This window comes from Cynara cardunculus, assembly GCF_001531365.2.
Source record: "Cynara cardunculus var. scolymus isolate 2C chromosome LG 13, CcrdV1, whole genome shotgun sequence".
In the NCBI taxonomy this organism is placed as follows: domain Eukaryota; kingdom Viridiplantae; phylum Streptophyta; class Magnoliopsida; order Asterales; family Asteraceae; genus Cynara; species Cynara cardunculus.
In genome coordinates, this window is record NC_037540.1 from 9,671,963 (window position 1) to 9,695,977 (window position 24,015).

The 24,015-nt window shown below is 32.9% G+C and overlaps 3 protein-coding genes across 6 annotated transcripts; 2 read left to right on the forward strand and 1 right to left on the reverse strand.

The window, feature by feature from the left end:
• Window positions 1–1,636: 1,636 nt before the first annotated feature.
• LOC112525226 (S-adenosylmethionine carrier 1, chloroplastic/mitochondrial) lies at window positions 1,637–8,692 on the reverse strand. 4 transcript variants are annotated; one of them, XM_025135255.1, is made up of 12 exons: window positions 8,599–8,692; window positions 8,409–8,496; window positions 6,571–6,678; window positions 6,016–6,098; window positions 5,487–5,563; window positions 5,166–5,256; window positions 4,873–4,926; window positions 4,681–4,776; window positions 4,189–4,278; window positions 3,533–3,584; window positions 2,557–2,699; window positions 1,637–1,977 (listed from the first exon to the last, which is right to left on the reverse strand). In XM_025135255.1, exons 2-12 carry the CDS (start codon window positions 8,461–8,463, stop codon window positions 1,852–1,854), a joined length of 975 nt encoding a protein of 324 aa, XP_024991023.1. In that variant the 5' UTR covers window positions 8,464–8,496; window positions 8,599–8,692; the 3' UTR covers window positions 1,637–1,851. The 4 variants fall into 4 exon arrangements, with proteins under 4 accessions (XP_024991023.1, XP_024991026.1, XP_024991025.1 ...); XM_025135258.1 differs by having other exon boundaries at window positions 8,409–8,489; window positions 8,599–8,663; XM_025135257.1 differs by having other exon boundaries at window positions 8,409–8,489; window positions 8,575–8,659.
• A 5,974-nt stretch (window positions 8,693–14,666) lies between these two features.
• LOC112525586 (60S ribosomal protein L27-like) lies at window positions 14,667–15,282 on the forward strand. Its single transcript, XM_025135771.1, has one exon. The coding sequence runs from the start codon at window positions 14,702–14,704 to the stop codon at window positions 15,107–15,109; it is 408 nt and encodes a 135-aa protein (XP_024991539.1). The 5' UTR covers window positions 14,667–14,701; the 3' UTR covers window positions 15,110–15,282.
• Window positions 15,283–21,083: 5,801 nt separating this feature from the next.
• Window positions 21,084–21,728, forward strand: LOC112524532 (histone H2B.3-like). Its single transcript, XM_025134387.1, has one exon. The coding sequence runs from the start codon at window positions 21,124–21,126 to the stop codon at window positions 21,544–21,546; it is 423 nt and encodes a 140-aa protein (XP_024990155.1). The 5' UTR covers window positions 21,084–21,123; the 3' UTR covers window positions 21,547–21,728.
• Window positions 21,729–24,015: the final 2,287 nt, after the last annotated feature.

Sequence of the window (24,015 nt, forward strand, 5' to 3'; positions counted from 1 at the left end):
AACTTTTTAAAAAGTAATAATAACACAAGCTTATCGGTGGTAAAAATGAATAAAAAAATCATTTCTTTCTTCCCACATCAAGTTCTAAGACAAGTCTTTGAACTTGATGTTTTCTTTATTTTAGAACAAAGTGGAGAATTTATTAGAGCAAAATACAAAACAAAATCTTTATTATTTTTTTATTTTAGAAAATATGTTGGAGATGTAACAAATTTTTAATGAATTTGATTTCACAGACCTAAGAGTCGGTTGGAGGAACAACTGCACTTCCATTCACGATTGTTTATGGAAACTGTGTATTTGAAGGCATCAAGGAAATCGACAAGTACTTCAAGGAAGAACATGTGGTAAACGTTCCGATGAAGAGGAACAAATGAATATTGCTAACGAGCATTCGAGGTCAAGTGAATTTTTAACACAAACACAACATAATCAATAGATAGGGGAAGCCCATTTTGTTCGCATTGCATATTTCAATGACATGCCGTAGAGTGTTTATACGTAGACATCCATCTAGATATAAATCGAGACAAATAGCCAATCAAGTGATCTGTCTGTCAACGATAAAACCAACTCCAACTCACATTAAAAAACATTTAAAATATGTTTAATAATAAAATAATATATATTTGTTATTATACTAGTTTATTAATATATTAAACTATTATATATATATATGTATATATATGTATGTATATATATATATATGTATGTATATATATATATATATATATGTATGTATATATATATATATATGTATGTATATATATATATATATATATGTATGTATATGTGTGTATGTATGTATGTATATGTGTGTATGTATGTATATGTGTGTGTGTGGAGGTTCAAACGAAAACACCTTCATTTTAGGAGAACATGAGAACATCTTTATCACATGTGATAATACACTTGAAGGGACTTGGTGGTGTATGGATGTCGTGCCTTACAACTTAGGTCGCACCAAAGGTCATCTACGTCTATGATTTAGTATCACATATGATGGTCTTGATAGATTATAGTATCACATTAATAACACAATTATCATATGCGATAGTGCATGTGAGGGGACTTAGTGGTGTAAAGGCGACTTGGCCTACAACCTAGATCGCGTGACAAGTCGTCCACGTCTCTGATTTAGTATCATATGTGTATCATATGTATTGGAATAATAGTATCACATGTGATTGTTTATGGTAAAAGAATATTCTCGCGTTTGCGTAAAATGAAGGTGTTCTCGTTTGAACCCTTCCTTAAACCCGACACTACACTAAAAAAGTTGGGAGGTTCAAAATGTTGCCTTATATTTGAAGGTCAATAAAACAGGCATATATATATAGAGGGAAGGGTTCAAACGAGAACACGCTCACTTGTTGTTATAGGCACTCTAGAGACGGTGGCATCTGCCCTTTTCTTTTACATGTCATTTTCTATGCTTTCATACCCAACATTTTCCTCACAAGTATGGGTTGTGGATTCAGAAGCTATTCGGTAAGACGGATTTCACGACGACTTTGCCGAATTATGTCTTGGATGGTTGGGATTGGGTATGTTAAAAATAGCGGTATTCATCATCCTAAAGAATGTGCCCAAATTTCATTTACGCTTATCTGAAGGGCAGGAGGACGATTGGTAACTCCGAAAATTAAAAATGTAGTTTCAAATCTTAGCATTTGTGTTGATAAAAGAGAAGACTTGTAATAACAATCCTACATACATTCTGTTAAAGAAAATTGCAGACAATAACAAAAATGGCAAATTATTACAGATCGGTATGGAAGTAATGAGATTTTGCATATTATTACTGACCTGCTGCCTGCTGCTGGTACATAAAAGCTCAAAGAATAAGAACTAATCTTGCTTTGGGGCCTCAGAACCTTGATGGTGTCGTTCTGCAAGAATTCGCTTTGTTCTCTCCAAGACACCAAAAAAGATCGAACCTCCAATCCCTATCCACAGCACTCGTGGCCCGATGCCCTACAACATTCACCAGGTACCATTTTTGAAAAAAAGTCTATCATGATCAATGTTTGTCCATCAACGAGAAGTCTATAATATGGTTTGATGGTGAAAAAATAAAAATTAAATCATTTGACTCGAATACGTATCATCCATTTTTGTGTAATGACAGACAATAGATTTAGTTTGTCTAGATCCAACTTTCAAAAGTAAGTACGTGCTTTCCAATTCTACCCTTTATTAGAAGATGAAGAATTTTATTACTTCCTCTATTATGAAGGGTAAAATTGTCATTATAGTTGATTAAAAAATGCAGTAATTACAGATATCTAAAAGTGTCTCTTTTTAATTGTGAACATTTTTTGGGGATGAAGTCCAATATTCATGGAATGACATAATAAAAAATTGTTACAATTTTATGGGACAGAGTAGTTTAAAAGACTTCCCTTCCTGAATTATTATGTTGACGGGTACTTTAGTCATTCAATTATTAGTCAAATACTTCTATAAATCCGTTTGCAGAGGTCAAACTATTGCAATTTCAAAGGCGGGAATGGATTTTCTTAATGTTTTCAAGAGGATGAAAGGATCACATACCTTCAAAAGGGCAGGAGGTCCTTCTTCTCTCAAGATTGTCTGAACACAATCAGCTATCCCTTTATACTGGTTTGCTGATCCCTGAATCATCAGCCTAGTTTTTATTACATCAAGGGGAGTCGTTATAGCTCCAGTAAGGGCACCTGCGGAAAAACAGAAAACATAACTGTTGTAACGGGACGAGCAATTGAATAATAAAGTTAAGTTCAAGTGAAAAGATTTCGGTATTTGACAACTTCCTATTCAAGAAAGTTACCTATTTGCCCATTGTATTCATTACAACCACAGCATTCCGTCATATTAATACAGGGCATTTTAGACATTTCACAAACAGTTTACACATTTATGAAACAATGTGATTACAAGTTCCAAATAAGAGTGTATCATATGTATGATGGAAGTGTCATTCTTATTGACCAAAAATAATACTTTTTGGCTTGGCTAGATTAATCAGTTCCCACTGGATACATTTGGTTTGGTTATTTTTGCAAAAACAAAAAGTTTGTGTCAAAAAATCAAGTATAATGGCAGGAGAAGTTAATAGCTTTATTGTTTATGAACCCACAAAACAATGTGGACCGGCCAGCAGTCTTATCTAGTAGGGAAATTCTTATTACTACATACTCATTCACCCACAAACACACACTACACCAGGCACGGATGGGTTCTTCTGCACATCTTTTCTCTCTTAAATATACTACATATTGTGGCACGTGATAGTCAAGTCAGCTGTTTTCTTCAGTGTCTTTCCACACATAGTTAAAAGTGTGAACCCTCACGAAGCCATAAGATATTGCTACAACATGTATGAAGATCGAATCGTATATAAACATGTGAAATTCCTTCTCTAAGATAATTAAATAAAATAATAACAGGATGTTGATTGTGAGAAAATATAATGGTTGATCGCAAGAGCTGTGATAAAACATGACACTCTTGATAAGCATGAGGAAAAAGAAGTGAAGCATATAGTTACCAGCAAAAGCACCAATTGCAGCATTCTCAGGATCATTGAGGTCTCTACGTGCCTGGTGGAAGTTCAAAAGCAGTCAAAACTTTGCGTATAGCGCAGAATCATATTTGGATTATCATGATACAAGAGATGGATTCTGTAAAAAAGCATTAGATTGAGAGAAGTGGAAAGATGCAATGGAGGGTCCTTGCGGTTAAGAAAGAAAACTGGATGAGAGAGAATTAAGGAGTTGCAAATCGTGGGACATAATCGAGACTGGTAAAACTACCACCGTGCTCTTCCTGGATTAAAAATGGAAGGTTAATTAAAGCCGTTGGATGAAAGTGGATGGGATGGATGAGATTGGTCCTCAGGATTCTTAACATTTTTGGGGTTCTCGTTTGATCTTAACAAGTGGAGATAATCCTATAACACAAAAAGGCTATTAAAACTGCTATGTAAACAGTATTGTGACAGCATTATAAAAAAGACAATCCAACAAAATGTACAATTATGTATAACAATTTAGTAATCTAGTTGATTTCAGAATCTTGACATGTTTCAAATCCCCGATTTACAATGAATGGATTCCAATAAATATCAGAAAAACCATCATATTCTATGAAGCAAATCAAGGATAGTAAATATGCATTTGAGCTTCATAAGACAGAAATACTCACAGCCAACTTATAGCCAATCCGAAGTTGCTCATATATACAGAACTGGATAGCGTCAAAAGGTAAATCTCGTAGAAGAAAAGATCCATATCCCTAGAGTCATTTGCGTGTGAAGGTTAGAACTCATGAAAATATGCTGCAAACAGTTACCAAGGGATGCAAAATCGATAACAGCTCCACCATACATTAAAATTGCAACCTTTCCTTTTCGGGATGGCCCATGAAAACTGCAACATTTTCTTTTTCAGAAAGATTACAAGTTAAAGTTGTTTATCTATCCAGTATCATCATTAAAATAAAGTGAAGGTACTGATTTGGGTCTACAAAATTTTCTTTATTTGTCTTCATTGAATGATATTTGACAAATAGTCAAACAATGCAATTTTCATGTGACAAAGGAGTGTCTAATGATACAATTCAAGAAAGGTACAACAGAGCTTTAGTTATAAAAATATATTGTGCATATGCCCATAAGCTTCCAACAAAGATTCATACCGCATATAGGCCTTTAAAACCCTCCTTGGAAACAATAAGTCGGACAGCATCAGGAGCTGAAGCAAATTGACGAGTCTGCATTCTTTGCTTTACAACCTGTGTGAAAGATTAAAGTAAACAAGCTGAAGGAGGTACATGGACCCTAGCAAAGCAGTATATGAAATACGGAAATGTTCAAGAAAATCTTTGTACCTCTGTTGGAACACGCACAAGAGATGCGGCAACTCCTCCAATTGCACCTGCAGTCTACAAAACATTTCACAAACTTTTGAAGTAGAAAGAAAAAGGCTTATGTAAAGGCATCATAAACCTAAGAACCAATAAAATAAATTCAGTTAATAAGGCTTATTTTCAAATTTCCATCCAGGATACCTCTTCGTGGAACGCATATGTGTCAGTAACTCGGTATCTCCAAATTCCACTTATGTTCATTTGTTGGCACCTCATTTGTTATATCTCACGAAATGTAGATGGAAAAGACTTACCAGATGTGCAACAGCACTAAGATTGTCAGGAAGTATCTTCAACAGTTTCTGTTTTGCAGGTTCATAGACGCCAACAAACAAGGCAGAAGCCCTATATATAAAATAGAATAGTGTTGACCGACGAACAGAGACATAAGCATCCAAAACAATAAGAAAAATAAAATAAACTGTCTAAAAAGATGAGTTTAATGCATATCTTGCTAGTACCCCTGTATTCAAGTGAAGGGAGCTTATTATCAATCTCAACTTTGAATCAAAATTAAAAGTCAATCTTGAGCTGCAAAAACAGAGTGGAAAGACACCAGAATAGGATATCCTTACGGTAAAACACCGACAAGATTTCCAGCCAATCCAGAATATAGCCCCTGGAGGACAATCTTTCCTCCACCATGAGCTGCCTACAGTGAAAAACAATGTTGATCGAAGTTAACTTTTACATTCTGGATATGTTAGCATGCAATTACACAAAATAAAGCTAAGGAGTTGTTTGGTTGGGTTTCCATCAAGTCCTATATGAATAAAGTTGTTTGTATGGATTAATTTGTCTGTGTAGATTGGCGAAGGAGCGTGTTTTTTAAATTGGGGGGAAGGTTTGGAATAAAAGCCATGGCTTGACAAGAATAATTTGAATACATTTAAGGCTTCAAAAAACATGTCACTTATTTAAGTATAAAACCACTTGCTATATGGAGCAGATGCAAATATCAAGTATGAAAGTTACTCAAAACAGTCATATTGAAGAAACTGCCACCACAATTTAGTAGAACGTTCGCAGGTAGACTCTAGCCAACATTTCACACCTGGTTAAGATGCAATACTCTATACAACATAGTCAGGACGTTGACCCTACCTGCAGTCTTGTCTTTATCGTGTCGATTGGGTATAAAGCTGTTTCAACAACAACTCCAGCTGTACCTCCCGCTATACAACCCTCTGCAATATGACAAGAATAATTAGAACAACAAACTTACACATACTTTTCAACTCATAGCAAGAACTTTTCATGAAGTATTTACAAGGATAATTACCCACTTCACGCGTCCTCTTCCTTAATCTTTTGATGGCTTTACCAGCCATAAAACATATATTTAGAAAATATAAACCTTTAAAGTTGTTAGCTTATTAACAATTAATTTTGTTGGAAGTATGTGTAATAAGTCTTTCAAAGTCTGGAAAGATGATAAATGATGTGGAATGGAATGGAAGGAATGCAGGCTAGGTACTAGAAATTTCAATTTACCATAACAGAAGAAAGCACGATTCATGGATCAGATTGAATATGCAGAGACTAAAATTTGCAATAACTACTTGCTAATAAGCTATGGTTTGACTGACAAAATTGAAAATAATTTAAGAAAAAGTTCAACAAAACTAAATAACATTAGAAGAAATATTTAAGCAATACCAAATAAGGTTCGCAAGAAATCAAATGGCTTTTCTTCCCCTATGCTGACTGATGCAAAAGACTTTTTCGGAATCAACTGCAACCTTTGTGCTTTCCCCTTTGATACATCTGCAAAACCACACACCTGCTCAAACAAGAACCACGAAATAAATGGCGCTAACCAAGACAAAACAAAAAATAGATAATTGAACTTGAAGAACTTGATGAGAGGTAATCAATATAGATATTCATATCTTTGTGACAAGTAAAGTGACTTGTACAAAAATCAACAATAGTTCAAATGAACTTGCTTAACCTTGCAACAAAATCCAAAATCAAGTTCAGTGGATTACCTTGCATTTCACTATATATTTAAATCTTAACCTCACTTCTAAATTCTTGAATATTATATAGAACCGTGCTATTATATTGAAATTTTGAAATAGTGCAATTTCATACGAATCGCAAGAAAATTACTTTCCTTGTTACATAAACTCCTTAAAATCCTGAATGAAATAAGTGGATTGGTCTAAAGAAAAAGATCTTAGTATATAAATAAATGATACTTCATAGAGGATGATAAAGTTTGATTACTCGTAAACACATTATTATACTAAGGGGGTGTTTGGTTAGAGGTATTAAGCAGTCATTAATGGCATTGAATATAAAAAACTGTTTGGTTTTATATAATATAATGAACTCATTCACCCACAGACAAGCCCAAATTTTCATTCTAGATCAAACGGGGGAATGAAAATTCATTCCCATCAACCAAACAGCCCCTAAGGTTTCATATATCCCTGAAAATGTAACTTACAGAAGGTAATAACATGACATCCATTTGTCACTGTGATTTCACAAAATTGTGAGCAGTAAACTTGATGGCATTGTTTTGCACCATCCGAATACAATATCCAATTTTCTTTAGTTCAAAACAAGTCACCCATTTACATTAAAATTGGTTTAAAGGATGATTTCATTAAAGCGGAAGTTTTGATATATTACACTGGGCTAAAAAATGCAAAAAAAGTTCTTTCGGGATGTCCCAACTTGATTGCAATGGTTTTCTTCCTGACAAAATAAAGCTAAATTTTCCTTTTTGGCCAATAGAGACTACCAAAAAGATACAAGTAGTATTGACTTTGATCACAAATCTCCTACTTCATCCCTGTTTTAAATAATGAAATACTTTTATTGAATTCTAAGGCTAATCTGATTTTACAAAAAAAATCAACATTTAGGGGCCGTTTACCTATAAACACTTACCTGGTAAGTGCTTATCGGTAAAATTCAACACTATCGTTTACTTACCGAGTAAGATTTGAGTCCACCAAAACGACATTATATGTAATAATTTATCCGGTAAGCGCTAACCGTGGTAAGAGTACCTAAACTCTAAACCCTAGACTTATAACATGACATCCCCAACCCCTGCTTTGAGTGGTTTGATTTAGTATATAGCATGACGTCACTATTAACGAATTATAGTTATTTTTATTTAATCCATGCATACTGTCAACTTACAAATTTGTCCTACAATTTCGTCTATGGAATTCCATCACAAAACTAATAGAATGACTGAACTTAGTTGTCTCAAGTTGGAAAGGTTGTTTGATTGGTTACAGTTTTTCTAATGCTACCTTTTCTAGTAATTAACCCTAAACCATCTGTCGATTCAAACCATGCCTTTTCTGCGACGGAGGTGAATTCTGAATTCTGAATTCAAAATTGAACTCCGTTTCACAACAGATAGTATTCCACTCCCACCATGAATCACAAAATTAGTTCAAAATGATTAAAGGAAACTATCGGCCTGGTTTTTTTACTAAAATTAAGATATTTTGAGAAATTAATGTTACCTGATGAAGACATTGATGCGTTCTTCGTGTCAGTAGCTAGCGTAAGAGGACCCATCGAGCTCCAATATGAGAATTATCCACCTGAAGGCTAAAAAACCCAGAATTATGAGCATTGAGGTTAACAACGAAGTAGTTGAAATATAAGGAAAGAACACTACGAACTGACAAATTCAAGAGGATGTAAGTATACATTGATAGTAGGGGTAGATGGGGGAACGCTACACAGAGGATGCTATGTAACTCCTTCTGGAGGAAGTCGTATCTCTACGGATAGAGATGTGTATGAGCAGTGGCAGCAGCCATTGACAATTGTCATTTGCTGTGTCAATAAACTTGGGCCTGATCCTGGACCTTGGGATAGGCTGGGCTTCAAAGATGACTCTTGTTAGATTAGTTTTTTTTTCTTTCTTTTTTTCAATGAGTTTGGTATATGAGACGGGAATCACGGGATAGAAAGGAAAAAACTCAATTTCATGTTTAATAGTAGAAGGGTATTCGTACAATGTAGTAGTGATATAATTTAAATTTTAATATTTTATTTTATTTTTTATCTCAGTCACTGTTATAGTATGGTTTTGTATTATTTTGAAAAAATAATGATAGTGATATGGGATAGGAATAAGAACTCGGATGACGTGTAATAAAAAAAAAAGATTTTTCTTGTTCTAAGATGGGACAAGAATAAGACAGTATCTTAAATATTACTAATTAATCCTCGTTTGATATATAATTTTAATATGATATTTGTTTTAGTGGTCACCATGTTAGTAGCAAATGCCACCACCGGTAGCCATCGTCGGCCACCTCCAACTCCTCCACTACAACAATCTCAACTACAACACCATCGAGGCATCGACCACTAATCACCTCCACAACCACCGTCGCCCACCGACCACCACTATCCATCGCCGCCACCACTATTATCCTTGCCCACCTCCACCTTCTCCTCTAATACCACAACCTCCTCCACAACCTCCTCCACTACCTCCACAACCATTGTCGCTTGTCGACCACCACCATGAGCCACCTCATCTCAACATAACCACCACCATTGGCTACCATTACCAAATTCGACCATCACCATTGACTACTACTACAGCTATCTACCATCTTCATATTCTCCACAACCACCGTCGGTCGCTGACCACCACCTTCCATCTCCAACACCACTAGTATCGTCGACTACCTCCATCATAACCACCACCTCCTCCACAACTACCTCCTCCACCATTGTCGACCGCCATCATCACCACTGTCTACCATCTCCACGTCCTCCACACCACCATCGTTCATTAATCACCAATGTCTCTACCTCCACAACCATTGTTATTACAACAATCTTCATCATGTCTTTGCCAACTGATAAAGATATTCTAAACCAAATAAAACATAATGTATCCTATATATGAACGTGGATTTTTTTCAAATTACCATAAATTATATCAAATTTTTCATTCAAATTTGGTACTGTTATATATGTATGTATTTATGTGTATAAAAACTATGTAACAAATGTTTATAAATTAAATTATCTACTTTATTTGTGTTGATCATAGCTATTATATGATATATAAAATCATCAAATAACTTTTGGGGTAATTTGTCTAGTTCTGTCATGTCTAATTTTAGTCGTACCAAACACCAGACAAACATTTGTTATGTCTAGTTCTATCCGGTAGTTGTGGATATTTTACTACTTTTAAAATTCAACACAAAAATAGACCTTGACACAAGTATACACCTTAATCTACTATCATTTTGTAACAAGTAGTAACAGTAAAATACCGAATATCGTTTCCACAGAGATAGTAAAAGTCCATTCTTTAAAAATTGATTTTAGATGGCGAATTCGAAGAAATCTTTTGGTTGGTTGGCTAATTATCAATTACTAAAAATCAGTTGTAAAAGGAAGCAAATGGTGTAAAGGCATGTTAGGACTAAAACAAACGATCCATTGGAAAGATATTGCAACATTTTCTGGACAGTCCAGTAGTACCATTAAATTAGTGTAATTGTCATGTCACATATATCCAGCTATCGAGTTAGACGACCTCCTACAAGTACACACAGGTCGGCGTACTATTTGATACGACATAATTTATGTGTAAACGTCGTGAATCATAGTACAACATTGTGTTACCATCCTACACCGTATAAGCATAACACTTGTTAGGTACTAAGACTATTTTTAATCTTCTTATATCATCTTGGGTTATCGTATTTATTTTAACTCTGAAAGTTAATGCATTTTCATACATAAAAACCAATCGTCATTTAATTAAATGTAGCCTTTAATGAAATATCAATAACCCAAAATAAATAGTCATCTAAAAATGTCATATTAAAAACACCTTCTCAATTTCACATCAGTCTCGGTCTCAAATTTTCATTACACCCGAAGCTAAGGCGATTAACACATCATCGTTTGGTTTTTTCTTGCAAAAGACATGAATGCTAAAAAGTAAATAACGGAGATGGGAAAATAAATAAAGTAAATGTGCATATATTTACTTAAAGAAGGAAACTTGTCGCACAAGGTACGTATTTCTAGAATAAATAAAAAGAGAAAGTAAAGAACCGTAAGCTAGACAGAGAAGGAAAAATTAAGGGTTTAAGTTACAAATTATGCAACTAAAAATGAGATGATGTACAAAAAAATGAGACAAGCCTTCCTTAAATAGCCTCCCATATGCTTAGAACTAGTGAGGGCTAAAAACCGGTCCCAAGATTTCTCATAACCGGTCATAATCGATCCCGGTCCCGCTCGAAAAAGTCGAGCCCGGTCAAGCTTTATTTTAACCTGTTATAGGCCGCCGGTCATTAAAAAATATTTATTATTATTTTTTATGATATATATTTTTAATACATTATAAAATTTGTAATTGGATCACTCAACTACAATTTAAAAAATGCGTTTTATTATAATTAAAATTACATTGTCTTACAAAATACAACGAGAAACTGATAATTGTGAACGTTTTTTTGCGTTTTTTTGTAAATCGAGAACTTGGTATGTAAATCCCAAAACCAAGACACTTATGTATAGTGTTTAAAAAGCAAAAAAATGGTCAAAAGTGCCTGGAGGTCCCAGGTTCAGATCAAAAAAGGAGCAAAAATCCTCTTGTGGCCACGGAGGTTCAAATGCTGTAACTCCAGGCTATCTGCAAAACATGTAGTGGCCCTGGGATTAGTCGGCTCGCATAGCGGGTTAGACATCTAGGTTAATCAAAAAATATACAAAAAAGGGGCCAAAAAACGGCTACATTTAAAAAAAATAGTTACATTTTTTAAAAATCGGGCTAGGCCGGGCCAGTCCATAACCGTTCCCGGTCCCACAAAACACCTCAAATCCATAATCGGTCCCAGATTTCGGTCCTGTAACCGGTCATCGGCTGGTCCCGGGCCGATTTGGCCATCACTACTTAGAACCCAAGTTTGAAGAAAAGGGGTTCAAGAAGAATTAGCCCAAAGCTTAAAATTCTGCTCCAAAATTTGGACCAAATATGGCCTAAAAAATAGTTCCAAGCCCACTGTTTAATCCTGCAGCATTGTTTTTTCAAAGTCTTGTAAGAATTCAAATGATTTTGTCAGATTTTTTTTTGGCTAAATAAGCATTTAAAGTGCAAGGAATTCGTATATCATATACAAAACTCCATAAATTTAGAAACATAGAAAAAATAAGAAGCATTCGATTAGAAACGTAAAATAAGCCTAAAAGAGTGTAAAAATGATGTAAACATGGTTAATAAATTAACACTCATCACCACTTCTATCATGTATAGCCATTTATGCATATTAAACGCTACCTTAATGATGTATTTGGTATGAGGTAAGGGTGTTAACGAGTGGAGTTATGGGTTATTCGTGCTAAAAAATTACTAGAAAGGTATCCGTGCAATGCAACGAAATATCTTAATTTTAATGTTTCATTTTATTCATTTTCTTTTTCGATATAACACGGTTATGTGGTTTTTAGAAAACGATAGTATTTTTATTTTTGAATGAAATATAAATTAAAAAAAAAATATTGATATTAATATTAAATTAATTATTTAAAAGTTTTAGGTTTTCATATAATTTCTTTAATTCAATTTTTTATTATAATTTAATTTAGATTTAAAAATAAAGTTATTTATTTCTATTAAATAATATAATTTTTATAAGGATGACAATAAAATATTATGTAAAAACTCAATGATTATCCTAATTATATTTTAAGTTTTTATATTTTAAAAGAATATGTTTATTCTGTACTTGATTATGTTTATCTGCAGTTAGTTACACGAATTCAAAAAATAGAGCTTTAATAAGTTGTACTTACGCATGATTTACTTGTAACATTGAAGTTTAAATAATAAACATCAATAAACAGTACTTCATACATAAAAAATGGTTTTTAAAAGTTTTTATCAAATTCTTTATAATATAGTATAGATTACCTGGAGCTTAAGTCAAACTCGAATAACGCTTTCACATTAGGGGTTGAGCTCGAGGTTGAATGTTTTTCAATATTCGAACTCGAGTTTGATACTCGTTTACATGCTCGAATTCGATATAAATCAGCTTGCTTTTTGCTTCAACCTCAATAATTTTAAAGGAAAAGTTTAAAAAAAAAACCAACGAACTTTTTCATTTTGAATGATTAAATCATTAAAACATTTTTAAATGAATAAGCCTTTACACTTTTTCATTTTGAATGATTAAGTCCCTTAATTTTTTTTAATTAAAGATCATTAAACTTTCTTATTTTGAATAATTAAGCCACTGAATATTTTTTTTAAATAAACCATCGACCTTTTAAAAAATGGTTACTTATAGTATTTTAACCAAAAAATACCATCTATAATCAGCTAAAAAACACAAATAAGTTTTACCCTTCCTAAATCTTAATGTCATTTAAGCCCCTGGCACCAAACGACATGCTCTCATCGCCCCCATCGTTGTTTGTTATCCCTACTGTTCATCACCACCTATCTCCCTCTTTCGTATATGTTCGTTTTGCTTTTCGACTCTTCCTCTTTCACAAATTATAATAGACTTCGTATAAGATAGATCAAAAGAGAAAATATATCGAAAAACAAAAATTGATTTCAAAAAGAGAAAAATAAATGGTGGAGGGCCAGTGACGATGATGGACGATGATAAAGAGCGTAGGACGATGGGCTGGCGAAGGGCACGATGACGTTGGATGTGAGGTATACGAATGACGTAAGATTTGAGAACAGTGAAAATGATTTAGGTTTTTTTTTAAACTTTAAAGCATTCATAGTCGTATAGATAGTTTTTTGAGGGTTAAAATGATATTGGTAAGCAATTTTTAAAAGTTTGATCGTTTATTTATCAACAAAAGTGTTCAGGTACTTTGATCATTTAAATAGAGAAAATTCATGGTTTATTCATTTAAAAAACTCACGAATTTAAGGGGCCATTTACCTATGGTAAGCGCTTACCATTAAGAGTCAACACTCTAATTCATTTTACTGGGTAAATTTGTAGTATATCAAAATGATACCCTATGCAACAATTGACCCGATAAGCGCTTATCCGGGTAAGAATCGTGATTCTCACTTACCGAGTAAAACTCTTCATTTTATATTGCTCTTACCATAAGATTTTTGATCCTTGTCATGTTCATCCGATAAGGAATATTACCCAGTAAACACTTATCGGGTAAACGTTTAGTAAACGATCCCTAAGTGTATGTAAAAAAGGATTTATCAGAGTATGTTGATGATCTTAATCATGAAACGATGATATATTTGTTGAATTTTTTTTTAATTAACCTGGATATCCAACCCGTTATACGAGCCGACTAATCCCAGGACGACCACCTGCTTTGCAGATGGCCCGGAGTCACCGCGTTTAAACCTCCATGGCCACAAGGGGATTTTTATTCCTCGTTGGATTTGAACCTGAGACCTCCTGATACTTTTGACCTTTAGAGCCAAATTCAAATCAATCAGACACCATCCTTATGGTTATATTTGTTGAACTTTAGTACTTCGGTATCTTTAGCTCTTTTATGGTTATCAAGAAAACACATATTTGAAGCAAACGTTGTTGCTTTTTAAAATAAATTAAAAGTTGAAGGGGCTCATATGCACCATGATGAAAGAACAGGGGTATAAACTGCGTAAGAATAGAGTGAAAACCTAATGGCAATTTCGTAATTCTAGTAATAACTTCGCTATAAAAACAAACGCGTAGTCAATTTTCCAAACCCTAGCAATAGATCGGTGTGTGTTTTTGTGCCTGTGAGCAGCGGCGGCGGAGGATTTGGAGAGGAGGCGAAAATGGTGAAGTTCTTGAAACCTCACAAGGCGGTGGTGGTGCTCAATGGCCGTTTTGCTGGCCGGAAGGCGGTGATCGTCAGGCAATTCGACGAAGGCACTCGTGATCGTCCCTACGGCCACTGCCTCGTCGCCGGGATCGCCAAGTATCCGAAGAAGGTGATTCGTAAGGATTCGGCAAAGAAGACGGCCAAGAAGTCTCGTGTGAAGGCATTCATCAAGCTCGTGAACTACAACCACATCATGCCGACGAGGTACACGCTTGACGTAGATCTGAAGGACGTCGTAACGGTCGATACGCTTCAGTCGCGGGACAAGAAGGTGACGGCTTGCAAGGAGACCAAAGCACGGTTCGAGGAACGATTCAAGTCAGGGAAAAACCGTTGGTTCTTCTCGAAGCTCCGTTTCTGAGGATAAGATGAGTTTTTTCAAGTTTCAATTTTGTTATGTTCGTCAATATGATGATAGACTCTGATTACTGGTTCTTCACATTTATTTTTGATATGTTTCATTCAAGTAATTTCTGTTGCAATTGGAATGAATTTCAGAGGATTAATCGGATGAACTTCATGTTTGTGACCGAATTTGTTCGTTTGATGCATAATCTGCAACCGATGACCAATCCATAGTAGTTAAATATCTGATTTCCTAATAGGCCATCGAAATGTCAAAAGAAATTAGGTGCACGCTTCTGAAAGTTGCTCAATAACTATGAGTCTATAGGAATCTAATCGAATATGCATCAATGAGGAGGGAGCTATGCAATTTTCTTGGATATGTTGGGTCGGAATTTATTATCATCTAACTTTTAGATAACATAAAGTGGTAACAACTAATGAAATTTGGGGATAAATATTGATATTGTTTTAGCCCGTAGATCCCAACATATTTGCAAGTGCTTATAGTTTGTGTGGATTTAGGAAGGTTCCCAATGTTTGCTTGCTTATTGAAGTGGACATAGATCTGATGGCATACAGCCAGTATGTTGATGAACCCTTGGCACTTTTTGGCTGGCCACAAACACAACCCTTATATCTTGCATCTGAATCTCCCCAATCAATGGCTAATGAACCATTGGCACTTTTTGGCTGGCCACAAACACAACCACTTGGTTTCTTTCTTGTGTAGCCTTTTGTCAGTGGTAAATTGATGCAAGTTTTACCATGGTTGAGGAGACTTGATCAAATGTGTGGAATATGAATATCATTTTGATGGACACATTTGTCTTTTTTCATCATTTTCTTCAAATACCATTTGCTTGGTTTCACTTCTTGCCCTCTCAATTTCACCCTCTAGTTGTTGTCCTCTCGTTTCGTCCAGAAAACACACACCTCCATTTTTGCTACCTGTGAAACAAGAGATTCTATTGTTAATTGTTGCAGCCCAAGAAACGCGGACTTAAATTTTAGAAATATATTTTCGATATCTGAAAGTCTGCATCAGTTATTTGTTCAAAATACGGATGATGTGAATATAGAAGTTCCTTCCCATCTTCGTTTATATGTGTATATCATGGCTATGTGAAAGGTGCACCATGACACAAGACATATAGTTAGGGGTGTATGTGGGTTGGGTTGTTTAGTTGGACGGTTTACGGTATTTTTACAACTCAGTCAATTATGGCTGGTTGAGAAAATCCCAGCCCAGCCTATTAAGAAGTATAACCCAACACGTGCAACGGTTGGGGTAGGTTGGGGTGACGGTTTAGTAGTTACATAAATTTGACGAATGAGATACTTCATAAGACTTAAATTTATAGGATCAAACTTAAAGAGTTTTATCGAAAGGTATTACAAACGTTTTTGGGTGTTTCAAAAAGTTCTTTAGAACGTTTTTTTTAAATAAAGTGTTGTATTAGTTATTTTATAGAATAATTTTGAGAAATGTCGTGTAAACTCGTTTATTTGCATTCAAATAGTGTTGTTTAAAATAACTAATACGACATTTTATTTTAAAAGCATCTTAAAAATTTGTCAAGACACCTAAAACTGTTTTATAAACATATTGTAATATTTTTAGATGTGACACCTTTTTGTTTTGTGCTAAAAAATATCATATTATGACACTTCAACATTTTAAGTGTTGTATAAATATAATGTTGTTATGGTAAAATGCTATAAATTATTAGCCTTTCATTTTCAGTAAAGTACAACATCAAAAGAGGGAGTCTTTTGATTGATAGATTTGTCAACCAAATATCTATTAGCCTTGTTTATATTTTTCTTCATATCTATTTGTTGTTGTAAAAATGGTTTCAATAATTTTTTCTTTTATATACTTTGCTCTCATTCTTTCGTGGTGAATATCTTTCGATAACATATACATTTAGCTAAAAGGAAATACAAACATAAACTCAACAAATATTGTATAAAATCTTATACATCATTAATATATATAATAAACACATTTAATAATAATAACGGACTATCGGTTATTAGAGTACAAGGAGCGTGCTTGAGAGATCGGAGAAAAGTGTGTGATCTATTTTTTTTGTTTAATAAGAGATGTGTTTTACAAAGGGTAAGAATGTAAAAGACTTGGTTTCATGGAATAAGGTTTTTTCTAACCCATTAAGCCATTTTCAAACATTATATGTGACTTACCGATTAGCCATACATGTTATACAGTCTATTCATTAAGTCGATACCGAAAAGTCCTTATCACCATTGGTTCATTTAAAAGAATTGAAAAAAAATGAAAATAATTTAACATGGTTATCTTTTTCTATTTTTGAATAATTTAACATAGTTATCTATTTACGTATAAATATTTATACCATCTTATAAACCAAATTTCATAAAAGTCTTAAAATCTTAAAAACAAGTTTTTAAACATAATGTACTACTTATTAATGCATAAAAGTCTTAAATCTCTTTGAAAACAAATTCTGATACACGAAGTACACCTTAACAATGCTCAACGATCCATTGTATTCCCAAGACACTCTTATCAGACTGAATGATGACCTTATTGATGTTATCTTCTTATTGATCAAAGTTTATATTCCCAAAGACTTTGATCCTACCTCATTACTCTCCTGCTCTCCAAAGTGACCATTGATCCTCCCAAGAAATAGCCATTCTCGTTCCAACTATCATCGACTCCTAAACTCGACCTTCAAGATGACAATTCACTAATTTGTCTTCCCAGAGATGATGATTCAATGTCCCAGTGTGATGATTCGTGTTATTCGATACCATATAGTCATAAGGTTTAGAGTTGTGTTTCATTCTTGCTTCCATTTTTATCAACTGATTCGATTCTCGGTCTTGCTCAATTTTCTATTGGTTTGGCCCTTTATGTGTTCTTTTTGAAGTTTTACTACTCATTTTGGGTTTATTTGCATTGGATTCTCTTTTATGATATGGGTCTTGTGATGATTTTAGGTTCTTTTGGATGTATACTCACAATGAACTCGTGTTTTATGTGATTGGATTTATGTTTATGATATGGGTTTGGGTCTTGTGATGATTTTAGGTTCTTTTGGGTTTATGCTCACGATGGACTATGGTTTTATGTGATTGGATTTATGCTTATGATATGGGTCTTATGCTATTTTCTCACTAGATGATTATGCAAACTGGGATAGAACGCAATCAAGAGCACGACAGAAATACGATGGTTTGAAATGGCACATGTCAAGTTGCCAGTTATAGCATGGCCATTTGAGGTTTAAACTTTCAAAAACCTCAAACCTTAATCTTATCTTCCTTTTTTGGAAACACAAAGAAGAAATGGATTGTTGCAATCGAGACTCGTGAGTTTTGCAAGCTTAAAATTGTGGTCGGATTCTGGGTTCTCTCTGTTTTTGGGTCTTGGTCAGATTTCCTGACATTGTTTTAGATAAGTAACGCCATAATTTGGTTGTGTGCATGTGTTTTAGTTCAAGGTAAATGACCGATTTAACTCTTGTCAGATAAGCGTTTAGCAAACAACCCATTACTAAGATGTCAATATTTGAAGGATGAAGATTCCAATTGTTGATTAAGCTTTGTTTTTTTTTTTATAGTTATTATGAAACATGCATTAATTTGTTGTTTTGTCAATATCTTCTTGTTAGTGTTATGAATATTCATCGACTATGTCTTAATACAAGAAGTACTCACGTACAAAGGGAGGCAACCACCTCACGTGCTATCCAATTACTATGGATTAGTTTAGATCTACATTGCAAAAATTGTACTGTTTTAAGTTTGAACAGTTGTTTAAGGTTACTGATGGCAGAATAACATATTCAATGAGTGTTCTACGATGCTTTAAGTTCTCAATGAGTTCAAACAGTTGTTTAACGAGCTGAATGGATTTGTATCAATTTCTTCTTTTCTTGATGACTCTTATGTTCCATGTAATCGTGATCTTTGGTTGCTATTTCAATGGGTTTATGATGAAAACTTATCTTTTGGTTACATTATGATATTATATAATCATAAGATATGCATTACAAAAAATACATTATCATTCAATAATAATAACAAAAACTGGCTTATGTATGAAATGTCTAGCTTGACTAGGTTCCAAACCCTTTAAAAGATAGTATGTTTCATTTGTAGTTTTAGAATAGTAGGTACATTATTTTACCTTTTCGCCCAGGACATGAGAAACCCTAACACACATCTTTTTTATTGTTCGTTAGCTCCCTTCCTTCGTCTGGTTTAGCCTTAGGACCCTGGACAAGGAGGGAATAAAGGCAAGCTTTGAAGAGTGAATTTCAGGGGGAACTAACTGGTTCCAATGAGAAGGATTGTACAGAGGATTTTTTATCCGAATAAAGATAAGCTTCCACCGTCGACCCTTCTTCTTTTGGCACAACGCCAGCGTTGGGCAGTTGTCCCTAATAAGAGAAACCCCAGTACCGGCTCTGATATAGTGTATCTTATCTCGATGTATCTCATCTTAATGTGCATCTAAGTGTGAAGAGATCAATTTTTACATTTCTCACCTTAACACTCCTTATCACCGAAACACAACCCTCGTTACAAATGATTGTAAATTTTATTTTTATTTAAGGAAAAATTGCACTAAAATGGAACCAATTTTCACCTAATTCTTATTTTGGGGAACCAATTTTCAAAATCGTCATTTTGGGAAACCAACTTGCACTTGATTCCTATTTTAGAGAACCAACTTGCACCTCATTCATATTTTGGGGAACCAACTTTCAAAATCGTCGTTTTGGGGAACCAACTTGCACCTGATTTCTATTTTGGGGAACCAACTTGCAAAATAATTATAGAAAAATAACTAAAATTCATTTTTTTTCCAAAAATTAATGAAATAATATCTAATTTTCATTTCAAATCTCATTTTTTTTTAAATTTAGATATCAAATTGAACATTAAAAAAAAATCCAAATTACCACGATAAAAATTGTTTTTTACTAATGCAAAAAAAATCAATTTAATAGAAAAAAAATTAATTGATGCAATAAAAAATAAATATTAGGGAAAATTGCACAAAAATGAAACCAACTTTCATATGATGCCTATTTTGGTAAACCAATTTTTAAAATCGTCATTTAAGGATCTCTATAAAACTTTTTGTTTATTTAAGGGTCTGGTTGATCTGTTGAACATGTAATAAGTAATTTAAGGGTTTCTATCAAACTTTTGATTTGATTTGCCAAATTTGATTTAAACTTTAATATTGATACAAATTGGTTAGATATAAAAATTTTGAATGTGATATTTAATATTTATTTTTTATTGCATATTAATTTTTTTCTATTAAAGTGATTTTTTTGCATTAGTAAAAAATAATTTTTATTGTGGTAATTTGGATTTTTTTTAAAAATGTTCAATTTGATATTTGAATAAAAAAAACGAGATTTGAAATGAAAAATAGATTTCATTGCATTAATTTTTGGAAAAAAACGAATTTTAGTTATTTTTTTTATAATTATTTTGCAAGTTGGTTTCCCAAAATAAGAATCAGGTGCAAGTTGGTTTCCCAAAATGACGATTTTGAAAGTTGGTTTCCTAAAATAGAAATTAGGTGGAAGTTGGTTCCCCAAAATAACAATTTTAAAAGCTGATTCCCCAAAATAAGAATTAAGTAAAAATTTGTTCTATTTTGATGAATTTCTCTTTATTTAAACATAATATTCAATTTTTTTATTTTAATAAAAAATTATATTAATACATCTAAAAGTACACACGGTGGCAATCCGGAGTCGCATACGCACCTTGTTTACCGCACGAGCGAAAACTTAAAATTTCCAACAAATACAAACTATTCCAATCTACACCGTCAAATTATGTATTCATCTAAATCTACGGTCTAGAATGGTGATCTGCGTCAACACATTTCAGCCAATCAAAAACACACGTCCTGCTTATATATAAACAACCCCAAACCTAATCTCTTATCATCAAGTTTTTCTCTTTTTCATAATTAAAAGCGCGCCAACCCTCCCTCTATCTCTAAAAATGGCACCGAAGGCGGCAGAGAAGAAGCCGGCGGAGAAGAAACCAGCGGCGGAGAAAGCTCCGGCAGAGAAGAAACCGAGAGCTGAGAAGAAGCTACCAAAGGATGCATCGGCAACCGACAAGAAGAAGAAGAGGAACAAGAAGTCGGTAGAGACGTACAAGATCTACATATTCAAGGTCCTCAAACAGGTTCATCCTGATATCGGAATTTCAAGCAAGGCTATGGGAATCATGAACTCCTTCATCAATGATATATTTGAGAAGCTTGCACAGGAATCTTCGCGACTTGCGAGGTACAATAAGAAGCCTACCATTACTTCAAGGGAGATTCAGACCGCTGTGAGGCTTGTTCTACCCGGCGAATTGGCGAAACATGCCGTTTCTGAAGGTACTAAGGCTGTAACGAAATTCACTAGTGCTTAAGATGCTTTCAGGAAATTGTTTGAAGGTTTTCGATGTAACAATTTTACATATGGAATTAGTTGTTTAAATGTTAAAGTAATCGACAAGAACATCAACGATATGAAATTGATTATCTGTTCTGTATCTTTGATTTTGCTTTTGGAAATTTACATGTATGTCAATCCGAACACAATCTTTTGGGAGATGAATCTAAATAAATGTAATGACATACATGTTTTTAGGATAGTAGTTGGTAATAATTGAGTCTAAATTATAACATATGTCTTAATGTTTGTTGTAGACATGATTGATAAAAAAAGATTAATTTTTTTTAATACATGTTTGGACTAAATGATAGTCCGATATCTACTTGGCATAGAAGACGCAATACATCCGTTAGGTAAAATTGACTTTAAGGTTTTATTATTGTATGGGCCAAAAGTGGACTTCTGAAACTATTTACTGATTGATATTTGATATTATATCATAATATAATATTTGGGACGGGCAAAGAAAGGCATGGTTCGGGATTGGTTACGGGACCGAAAACCAGGACCGGTTGGGTTTTTTTGTAGTTTCATGGGATCGGGATTGGCTATGGCCTGCCTTGAAAATTCAAATAATTTTATAAATAAATGTATATTAAATAATTTTATAATGTATTTTTATAAGACAATGTAATTTTAATTATATTAAAATGTATTTTTAAAGTGTATTTGAGTGACACAATTGTAAATTTTATAATGTATTAAAAATATATATCATTAAAAAAATCTTATTTTTTAAGGAAAATTGCACCAAAATGAAACCAATTTTCACCTGATTTTTATTTTGGGAACCAATTTTTAAAATCGTCATTTAGGAGTTTCTATCAAACTTTTTGTTTATTTAATGAACTGGTTGATCTGTTAAACAAGTAACATGTAATTTATTGGTCTCTATTAAACTTTTGGTTTGATTTGCCAAATTTGATTTAAACTTTAAAATTGATACAGATTGGTTAGATATAAAAGTTTTGAATGTGATATTTAATATTTATTTTTTATTGAATCAATTAATTTTTTTCTATTAATTTGATTTTTTATTGTACTAGTAAAAAATAATTTTTATTGTGCTAATTTAGATTTTTTTTGAAAAAATCTTCAATTTTATATATTAATTTAAAAGAAAAACGAGATTTGAAATGAAAAATAGATTTTATTGCATTAATTAAAAAAAAAACGAATTTTAGTTATTTTTCTATAATTATTTTGTAAGTTGTTTTCCCAAAATAGAAATCAGGTGCAAATTGGTTCCCCAAAATAGATATCAGGTGCAAGTTGGTTCTATAAACTGACAATTTTGAAAGTTGGTTCCCCAAAATAGGAATCAGGTGACAGTTGGTTCCATTTTGGTGCAATTTTCTCTATTTTTTAATGCTGGGACCGACGTCCCATAACCGGTTATGAAGTACCTTGATTGGTGCTACCATTTTCGACCGGAACCGATTATGAGAAAGCTTGAGACTGATTAAGCCCAGTCCGGGACCGGTTTTTGGCCATCACTAATATCATTACATCTTTCGTTGCTACTTTTGCTAGGTAAAAAACTCAAAAAAAGGAACAAATATTGATGAAAAAACATTTTATATATTATAATAAAATGAACTCAAACTATAAGTATCAATGAGACTGCATAAGAATTATTTATGAATATTTATTTATTTATATGAAGATTAATTTATGTATTCAATTAAGATATTTATTTTTGATTTTTTTATTTATAACTTTTATGATTTAAGTATAATTAATTTTACATTTATTTATTTATTATTTTCTGTTACATTTAAAATAAGAATGATTTAGTTTTTCATCTAAAATATCTATTTTTACTGAAGTAATTCATTTAAAAATTCTTTTATAATTTTCATGAAAAATATTAAATCCACAGCTAATCGACGTCTTTTTTTTAAGAATCGTTAATTTTTGTTAATATATCATATGAGATCTTGATCATTGTAAATTTAAGTGGGAAAAAAATGTAAATGAACTATGAGATTACATGTGATATTTGTAAATCATGAAAAGTATACGTGATCTAATACAATTATTTTTATCATTTTTATATACATTAAATAAAAAATAAACTTTTTAAATAAAACATTAAATCATATTAAAATCATAAATAATGTAAAATAAAATTTTAAATTAATGTCTTAAATAACTCTCATATAAATAAATTACTTTTTATTCCTTATTTATTTATTTATTTTGAAACTATGTATTTAAAATATTATTTAGTCAATTATATGATAACGATACATATTTATTCTTTTTTTTTTAATTTAAATCGTTTTATATAAAGTTGAGTTCATATTGTTATCGTGAGAACCGTGAGACCATTTTTTTACATTTAAAACTTTACAGCAAAACACTGTAAAAATAAAAAAGAAATCCAAACCTTTGCAGCAAAAACACTGATCTCAATTTTTTTATATAACACCAACTTTGT

Excerpts from the sequence above, each read along its gene's own strand:
- LOC112525226 (XM_025135255.1), bottom strand. The coding sequence starts at position 8,463 with ATGGGTCCTCTTACGCTAGCTACTGACACGAAGAACGCATCAATGTCT. Across the intron at positions 4,927-5,165 it reads TTAGTGCTGTTGCACATCTG|ACTGCAGGTGCAATTGGAGG; the intron begins GTAAGTCTTTTC and ends AATGTTTTGTAG. Across the intron at positions 4,777-4,872 it reads TTGTGCGTGTTCCAACAGAG|GTTGTAAAGCAAAGAATGCA; the intron begins GTACAAAGATTT and ends TCTTTCACACAG.
- LOC112525586 (XM_025135771.1), top strand. The coding sequence starts at position 14,702 with ATGGTGAAGTTCTTGAAACCTCACAAGGCGGTGGTGGTGCTCAATGGC.
- LOC112524532 (XM_025134387.1), top strand. The coding sequence starts at position 21,124 with ATGGCACCGAAGGCGGCAGAGAAGAAGCCGGCGGAGAAGAAACCAGCG.